Here is a 9,467-nt window from a genome sequence, read left to right as displayed (position 1 = left end):
TTTTTTAAACTATTGAGCACCGTAACGGTTGCCTTACCTGAATAACTCTACGGCTCAGTCCGGTCCTCTCTGCCAGTTTCTGGAGAGTCTGGGCATCTGGGTTGTTATCTTTAGCAAACTGAGTTTGCATTACCTACACAAATTGATGACAGAGGGAAACATGTTAACATTGTTGAAATGAAGAGTGCTCAGTCTGTGTTCAAACAATGTATCAACTGCCAGTACAAATCAATGTCATGTCAAATATCACTGGCTTATTATTCTACCAATTTAAAATAAAAAAGTCAGTGGCTGGTTAAAATCATTTTTAAAATGGGGATTTAATTGGGCATGCAAACCGCTAGTCAGAGAACACTTTAAACAGGCTTTAAAGGATAAAGGAGATAGTTAGTATGGCTCAGACATACTAACAAAGACTGGTTGACAGTACCTGTAACTGGTCAACAGTGAAGCTGGTCCTGGCCCTCTTAGCAGGTCTTGGCATGGTGCTGGACTCTTCTTTCTCTACCACCTCTTCCTCTACATTTGGTTGCTCTTTAAGACAAGACCGCACATTACAAGGGTTTGACATTTTGGAAAACCGACCCCATTTGAAGTAAGGTCCTCCTGTGGGCACTCTTTTTAGCAAGGTCTGTATACATTGAAGAATAATCTGGGAATAGTTTCTGGAAAGACTCACTGCACCTGTATTGTGCCGAGTGACAGCAAGGACCAGAGTTATACATCTCAAAACCTGTGATATCTTCATAGAATACCAAATGCTGTTTTATATTATACTGTAATGCTCGTAGGGTTAATCTGCAACACCAGACACATTTTCATAATTTTACTAGATGTTTGTTTTGGCCAATCCTAGGAATATCAAATTGGTGTTAAGTTTATTTTTAGAACTTTTGTTTTTACAAATTGACTCTTCCCTTGTTCTTTAGGGTGGCACACTTATAAATAACTGAAATGTCCTGTATTCATCACATCCATATACTCACCATTTTCCTTAACATGTTTGATATTCTCCAACATAATGTCATAGTGTTGCCTGCAGAAGACCCTGTTCTCTAGTAGTCCACATTCCTCCCCAGTGGACAGCTGGCGCTTACAAGAGGTGCAGGAGAAACAGGCCAGGTGGAAGGTGCTGCCTCGTGCCCGGCGCACCCAGTCAGTGGAATGGATGTTACGACCACAACGAGCGCAACGGGTCCCATATTTTCTGAAGAAAGATGCAAAACGCAGCATGAGGAGTGAGTGTGTGTCCCTAACATGTATCAGAATTGTTAGAAATTGTCTCCAATGAAATAAAGTATGATAGAGATGTACCCGATGCAAATCTGGATATGAACAGGCAATCATTTGTAAACAAAGTTTCATTCTGGAGCAACATTTTACCCTGGAATAAAGCTGCAAAACAGCCCTTCTTATCCATCAAAACGGATAGACGTGCTCATAATGTCAGTCTGTGAGCTTAGTTGATGTTCCAGACCTTCACTTGGGCTTTTCTGTGAGTCATCTGCATATGTACGTCTACGCCATTCAGAGACTTAGTGAGACAATTGTTAACTGTTGGACAAAATAAAAAAAAAATACCCAAATGAAAGAAAACAATCTACAGATTAAGCCTTTTCCTTCCATCTGCTGTTTTGTCCATGGAGTCTCTCATGCCAATGCCGTGCATATTGACCACATGACCTTTTAACATTCACCACATGGCAGTTGTTGTCCTTAATTATATGGCCAGGTATTATAAAGTTTAGTCAAGGAGGCTACACAAAGTGACCTTTGATATAAAAAAGAAAGCCATCAAATTTATATTTCCTTATTAAAAGAACATCATTGCAGACAAATTGTGTTTGGTCTGACTCACCTGAAGTAGTCAAGTTTGCAGTACACTTGTCTATCCTTGATGTAGCAGCTCACGTGTCGCCCCAGTGATGCGTTACATATACTGCATGAGAGGCAGCGCACGTGCCAACAAAAGTCATTCACCTGAGACGAAAAAATAATAATTTTAAAACAGTTTGACAATTTGGCATCACCTTTAAACTTCAGTTGTTTACTGCCATTTCACACATCACTGAATAGTGCTTTAATATTATCAGTATAAATAGGCAGTGGAGGTTCCTCAAATCCTTAAAATGCATTTATTTCTGAATGACTAGGTACAGTAGTATATGCAATTTTAGATGGCTTAATTGTTAATCACAATTTTATTAAGACCTATTTAGCCAACATATGCTTATGTTATCCATAAATTAAATTATGAGTATACCATAGTTAAACAACCAAATAATTTGACTGTAGGTTTTGATTATTCTGATACATTTTAGTTAGTCTGCAATTAAAAGAGTCCTTTTTTTTTTTTAAAGGATGATGATTTAGGTATTTTAGTAGTGTTGTAGCTAAATGCCATCTTCCAGCAGATACAATATGTCAGTCTGACCTTAAGGAGGTATCGGTCCACTATCTCCAGGCCGCAGGAGGTGCACAGGGGTTTCCCCTGCAGAGAAACGGAGGACGACGGGGAGAGAGAGGACGGAGTGAAGCAGTCCTCCTCGAAAAGATCATCAGGTCCAGACGAACCCTGTCAGAAGCAACAGCCTGTCAATTTAACATTCTTTATTGAGTCAATAAATTATTTGATACTTGAGGGCTTGTTTTGAGTTTAGGTAGCCTACTGTCTGAGAGTAAAAAGGTCCGAAATTTAAAAGTGTTTAAAACAGCTTTCAAATTAAATGTTACGCTAGCATAAAAGTTAGGTGAAAAGCTAAACGTTCTCGTTTTGATTTATTTAGCGGCACTTTGAAGTGCAGTCGCGCGAGCTATAGGCTACATTTGATGGATCTGCCCGCTCTTTGTTAATTTAATATTGAAAACACTTACTGTGTCGACAAAAATATCTCCTTGTTCTAGATGAGTGAAAACAGCCTCCGTCGGTTGCCTTTCTTCACCAGACATGATGTCAGCGAGTCCAGAGTCAAGACACAACGACGGCCAAATAGGCCTAGGTGTCCCCTTCATATTTCCATGACAACTAAAGTCATAAGCCCACAAACTAATAGCCTAAAGTTCCCCCAAAACGAAATATTCGCTCAAACTTCTTGCTGTAGGCATTCGTGTGCCTTTACTGTAGGACCAGTAGACCCTATGCTATCCACACATTCATTTCTCCACGTGTAGGGTTAGAAAACCCTTTTTAGGGACACCAGAGACCGGCCTCACTCACAGCTGAACGTGATTCTGACTAATTGTCTTCAGCCTTGCACACGTGCACATGAAAACCAGCAATCAGCCAGGCGCGCTCGAGGGTTTTGCCCGGTGTGTTTCTCCCATATTTACCTTTAGACCTTTTATTGCAAATGTTGTCACCTGCGCTTTACTATGACGGGTCAAAATGTCTGACGGTAAAAAGTTGATATGGACCCGCGTGTCTGAAATAAAGTTGACTTGAAATTATGGCACACATGGACACATCTGGCAATGTTGTCTGTTCTAACAGTATTACTATCATTCATCTGAATGGTCTTTTTGTGATGGCAGAGTGAAATCGAAATTAGAACGAACTTATTTTGTAATTGGCTCACATGCTGACACCATCTTGTATTTTGGGCGAATGAGACTGTAACTGAAGGAAGAGATCAGTAGGCTAACTCTTGTTTTTATTGCAATGTTCAGAGATAGTCCTAGGATGTGAATATTAATGCAGATACAATACGCACTTTTTGGATTCACCTCTCAATTAAATCCATTAAAAACAGAAGTGTAGGCCTAAATCAAATGACAAATAAAAGAATACCTCCTAGACGCACTGGCCCTGTATTCCTGATGTGACTTTTGTTTTGGCCTATATAAGGACCTCGAAATAATGTCCAATAATAGGATGTAGGTTTAGACCTATATTTACACTTGGTTGTATTATTTTATGTTATGCAACGTGCGGACGTTTACCCATTTACAGTTTCCGCCTTATTAGCTTGAACAGAATCTACTTCATTGTAGGCCTGTCAAACACGCATTGCTGCTTTTAGGACTACACTTTAAAAATAGCTATATAATGCTCCAAAATACATTTTAAAAAGCACGCTTCTAAAATAAATGTTTGATTTTTTTGAAGTGCATCGAAACTAAAATAACCATGTTGGTATTTAAGTGACACCAGAACCAACGTGGGGTTCTCCCAAACTGTAAAAGAAGTTAGGAAACTCAGATCTCCCTTTTTAGTGGAGGTAGAATATTAAAATAACGAATGAAAACCACAGATAGGCCTATGTTGTATTCAAGTTGTAGTTTTGTAAAGTAGCCTACAACTGTTTCTCTAAAGTCTCGTGATACTCACCACGCTGCCGGAGACACAGTTAAACATGTTCACGGAGCATCATCCCCGGCCGTCCAGATGTTGGTCTCCTACAGCAGCAGCTGGAGCCGGGTGTTTGACCCCGCTGTTAGTCCACTGTGCTCCGCGTGTCAGCCCACTCGCTTCAGCACAGCTTGCCTGGTCTTTTTAAGGACTTTGTCCACTCTCCACTTGTTGTCTTGTTATTTTAAGCTGGCCAGTGTGGCCCCTCCCCCTGCGCTCGGGCCGCCCGCTGCAGCATCAGCCAAACGTGCAAGGATCAGATGGGCATGGGCCTTCTCTCTTTCTTTCTTTCTTTCTTTCTTTCTTTCTTTCTTTCTTTCTTTCTTTCTTTCTTTCTTTCTTTCTTTCTTTCTTTCATTATCCATTCTTCTCCGTTCACTATTTTCCTTTTATCTAACTTTCGTTTTTCTTTTTCTTGCATTTTTCTTTATTTGCTTAATTTCTTAATTCTTTCTTTCTTTTTTCCTTCTTTCTTTCTTTCTTTTTTCTTTCTTTCTTTCTTTCTTTTTTCTTGTTTTTTTCTTGCTATTTTCTTTAATCATTTACTTCTTACGTTTCCTTTCTTTCTTTTCCCCTTCTTTCTTTTGTTCTTTCTTTTTTCCTTCTTTCCTTCTTTTTTTCCTCTTTTCTTTTGTTCTTTCTTTCTTTCTTTCTTTCTTTCTTTCTTTCTTTCTTTCTTTCTATTCCTTTGTTCTTTCTTTTGTTCTTTCTGTTTTCTTTTTCCTTGCTTATTTTCTTTATGTACATCTTGCTTTTTCTTTCTTGCTTTCTTTCTTTTTCTCTTTTTTGTCCGTCCCTATCTTCTTGCTATAAACCATCCAGGCTCATGCATCAGCAATCTGTCAGCAGATGTAAAGAACGTCGGCCACTTAACACAGGCTCCTTGTTTATATGTATTACTGTATTATCCACAGCCCAGTAAGACTGCAGTGCTTTAAGGGAAAAAAAATCAAATCTTAAAAAGTCAATTTTCCAAGATCTTTTCCTGTGAGAGGCATTGAGGTTATATTAGCCTGGTCTGACATTATCAGGATATCTCATCTTTTCCTTTCTCTCCATAAGGGACTTTATGAACACAGCACAGGACTGCATCATGTTTATTCAGACATGCACACCGTCTGAGCAGCAGTCTGAACTCTCGGGGCAGCTCAGCAGCAGAACAACTTGTTGCCTTAATTCCTTGTGTGCCACACACTTTCATGGATTAAATTAACAATCTGTTTTTTGATGTGTAACACTCAATTTGTCCTTCATAAATACCCAAATTATCATACAGTATATTTTATCATTTCCTGATTTAAGACTTTTTGAGCTAATATTCATAATGGGGTTTTGCTATTCGTCTGTTTCGACCTTTTCAGCTCCAAGGAACTGTTTACTGTTTTTATTATGAAGCAACAGAGAGAGTGTTGTTGATTCCACAGGGTTCCTCCTCCTCCATGATTACCTTGTCAGACGTTAAGTGAAGGTGATGGCTGATCACCGACTGGGGTCAAAAAGGCATAAATGAAAATACTCTCAGAGGGCACTTTGAGAATGGCGAGGCAAGAGACTAGAATCCCTTTGGGTCTTTTCTGTGGGCATGTGTCTGCAACCCAATCTCTCAGGCCCCCCAGCCCTCTCAACGGGGTCTTACAATGCAATATAATGGAATGGATGTGAAGGATAGACTAGGTTTAAGCTCTAACAAAAATCAGGCTACTGAAAGAATCAACACCACAAAAATAGTACGATTTATAAATTTAAACTAACAAACCCAACACTAAATCCTGATCTGACTCTTCTTTTGAATTAGAGTTACCGGTATGTTGTCAATACAACAGCAATTGTTGGGATGTCAAATCTTATTAGAGTGTCTGGTTGTTAGGTCTGGGTTTGTAAAGGTGTCAGCTGGTGCGTGTTGAGAAGTGGTCCCTGCTGAACCTTCAGTCACTCTTTTTTTCCCTAAACAAACACACTATAAAAACTACCAGTTCTTCTATTTATTGTGCAAAATCTACAATGCATGCCACAGGATTTAGCCAATTGAAATTGACAGTGGGTGAAGAGAACAGCACATTAAGAGATTTTAATGAATCCCGCCAAGGTCCAAATGCTGCTGTGTTAATACAGTGTACTAAACTGAGTTTGTATCTTGTATTTATTTACATGTACCCCTGTCTTCCTGTCTATTGACAAGCAACTTTTTGTTTTTCTGGATCACGTTTTGGTTGTCTTTTTCAACGCTTTTGTCAATTTAATCTTCTTTTTTTTCAAATACCATAAAATTGACTACAACCCCCAAATTCAATGAAAGTAGTGAATTGAAAAAAAAAAAGGAGGGTTAAGTCACACATTCCTGTTTTGGAGTAAAAGAAATACATTTTAAATACAAAAAATACACATCTGTGTATGTAATATGTGTGTGTTATAGAAATCCATACTACACTTGCACAGGGCAAGGACGTGTTCTAATATCATCTAAAGAGCAATGCCAAGGTAAAAATCTGATCAAATAACATCCGGTATCAAAAGGTCAGAGCCCTCTTCCACCTTTTCAACTGCACCGTGGCAAGTTTATCACCATGACGTCAGGGTTCGTGAGCGGTGGCAGTGTTTGTCGCTGGGCTTGGTTTCCCTCCTCAGCCAAAAACATCCCAGCATTCTCCAAACAAACAGTTGTTTTTGCTTTTATGCAGCAGTTGCTTTTGGTTTTGCCATGATATGCCGTGCTTATCTCACCGCTTGGAAATGTCACAGTACGGGTGTGTCGCCATACATGAATCAGTGTGCGTGTGCGTGTGCGTGTGTGTGTGTGTGTGTGTGTGTGTGTGTGTGTGTGTGTGTGTTGTGTGTGGGTTGGTGTGTGGGGGTTGTGTGTGTGTGTGTGTGTGTGTGTGTGTGTGTGTGTGTGTGTGTGTGTGTGTGTGTGTGTGTGTGTGTGTGTGAAGAGAGAGAAAGAAAAGAAATAGAAGAAGAAGACGAAGAAAAGACCATTCTTTGCAAACTGACATTTTCATTGGTTATCGACCCAGACAGGAAGTGTAGGACATGACGGAAGATGGTGGTCCTTTCAGTCAGTTCACTGGAAACCATGCAGGCGGTTAGAATTAGGAAGGTCGATGTGAATGTGTGTATGTGTGTAAATTAAAACCAAAAAACATAGTGATAATTATAATATGAGAATCACAAACTGAAGAATGCCTTATGTTTGAAAGGTTTTGGCATTTGAAAGGTTGTACATTTTTTGGCTTCTTACACACTTAATATCCACCTTTATCCTTGTCCCTGCCCGCTCCCTTCTTCCCTCTGTATTATTTTACCATGCAGTTGTATAAACAAGGACACTGGCGCCCGAGTGGCTCAGCTGGTAAAGCGGGCGCCCATACATGGAGGTTTACTCCTTGACGCAGCGGGCCCGGGTTAGACTTGAACCTGTGGCCTTTTGCTGCATGTCCTTCCCCCCCTCTCTCCCCTTTCATGTCTTCAGCTGTCCTGTCAAAAAATAAAAGGAGTTGGGTTGGGAACCGGAGGGTCGTAGGTTCAAGTCCCCATGCGGACCAAAGTATGGTGGTGGGCTGGTAGCTGGAGAGGGGCCAGTTCACATCCTGGCACTGCCAAGGTGCTCTTGAGCAACTGCTCGGGGCGCCTTTCCATGGGCAGCCCCCCCCACTCTGACATCTCTCCATTAGTGCATGTACAGGTACTGAGCATGTGTGTGTAATTCAGGCCTGTGTGTAACAACAACAGAGTGAAAACATTGTAATTTCCCCTTGTAGGATTAATAAAGTATACATTATTATTATTATTATTAATATTAACATTGTCACATTTTGCCTGTTTTAGACATTACAGCCGCACTTTCTGTTTCACATGAAGAGCACAGAATCATAAGAAATTAGCACACATTACTTTATTAATAACCCTAACCTGATACACAATCAGACTACACTGATTCTGTAACCAGCCAATGAGATCCTTCCTTGCAGGTATACATGAGCTTGTTTCTCCGTCTCTCCCCATAGTGGTGAAGGTTTCGCCCCCATCATCTCAAGCTCTTCTTTAATCCTGAGCTACAGTACCCCATCACCAGGACAACCAAAATAAACAGCGGGATTCTGGGTACTGTATTGCCGTAACAACAAGGAACAAGGAGGCGGGGCCGGGTGGAACCAGAGCAGTGCCACATCTGGGTTTTATTAGCATCTCAGGCCAATGACAGATGACTTGTATTCTGCCTGGCGTCACAACGTGAAGCTGGATGGCGGTCTACTCTGACAGAGAAGGAAATGACATCATCAAGGAAAGCTGATGTTTCCTGGGCCTCAGGGAGCCATTTCTGGACTTGCAGGGATTTAGTTTAGGTGATTTTTATTATTTCAATAACTGATACAGTAGTGACAGTCGTTCTGTGGTCCCTAGCCGTCTGTGTGAGCTCACCAAGGTTGAAGTGTGTGTTTGTGTGTGTTCTCCTGTTTTTTAAAGACCAATTGTCCACTCAGTGTTGGTTATCAGAACAACACGGCAAACAGGTGAATGCATTCCTCTTTGTGTTTCCATGCTCTATAGCTATTTTCACACATGAAATATTTACCATTGATTTCATCAACTGTATCTGTTATCCAAAAGAAGTTTACGATGATCCGTCCTGCTTTGTAGATTCTTCTTCCTCTTCTTCTCCTTCTCTTTTTAAATCATGTCTTCCACTGACCTCTTCTCTGCTGTTTATTGGTATAATTGGCTCTCTGATGCTCTCAAGTGGTACAGAGCAGATGGATGGAAAGAGTAACGAAGGAAGAGAAAGAAGAGGAGGGTAAAGGAGGCACTTGCTCTTTAACCCTGTCTTCTAGAGTCATGAGGACATGGTTAAGTGGGTGGTAGAAATAAACCAATCAGCAGTAGGCTGAGGAAGATGATGTGGGGGATACAACATCTAAAGTTCAAAGGTCAAAGCAAGCTCGTTTACGCGGTAACCAATGTCTTCTGCTCTGTTAAATAGCTGTGTGTTTGTGATATCACCCTCTTGAAAATCTGTTGTGTTTTCTTTACTTGTCATCTGCAGTCCAAACTGGATCTCCGCTTCAGTCAATGGATTTCACAAAGGTCCCTCACTGTTCCTAAAGAAAACAGGGTTTTGTCC

The 9,467-nt window shown here is 40.5% G+C and overlaps 1 protein-coding gene across 2 annotated transcripts in view; it reads right to left on the bottom strand.

Annotated features, from left to right (window-relative positions):
• LOC116700077 (LIM/homeobox protein Lhx8) overlaps positions 1-4,494 on the bottom strand; it is a 6,273-nt gene extending 1,779 nt beyond the window's left edge. The window contains exons 1-6 of one of the 2 annotated variants that reach the window (XM_032532931.1): positions 4,328-4,494; positions 2,435-2,575; positions 1,859-1,980; positions 987-1,207; positions 431-534; positions 38-133 (exon numbers count right to left, since the gene is read on the bottom strand). In XM_032532931.1, coding sequence (XP_032388822.1) covers positions 38-133; positions 431-534; positions 987-1,207; positions 1,859-1,980; positions 2,435-2,575; positions 4,328-4,354 — 711 coding nt within the window. In that variant the 5' untranslated portion in view covers positions 4,355-4,494. Of the gene's footprint in view, positions 1-37; positions 134-430; positions 535-986; positions 1,208-1,858; positions 1,981-2,434; positions 2,576-2,874; positions 3,124-4,327 lie in introns of those variants that run through there. The other variant, XM_032532930.1, reaches the window with a different exon arrangement.
• Between the last annotated feature and the right edge of the window lie 4,973 nt (positions 4,495-9,467).

This window comes from Etheostoma spectabile, chromosome 13 (genome assembly GCF_008692095.1).
Source record: "Etheostoma spectabile isolate EspeVRDwgs_2016 chromosome 13, UIUC_Espe_1.0, whole genome shotgun sequence".
In the NCBI taxonomy this organism is placed as follows: Eukaryota; Metazoa; Chordata; class Actinopteri; order Perciformes; family Percidae; genus Etheostoma; species Etheostoma spectabile.
This window is presented reverse-complemented; position numbering and strand designations above follow the sequence as displayed.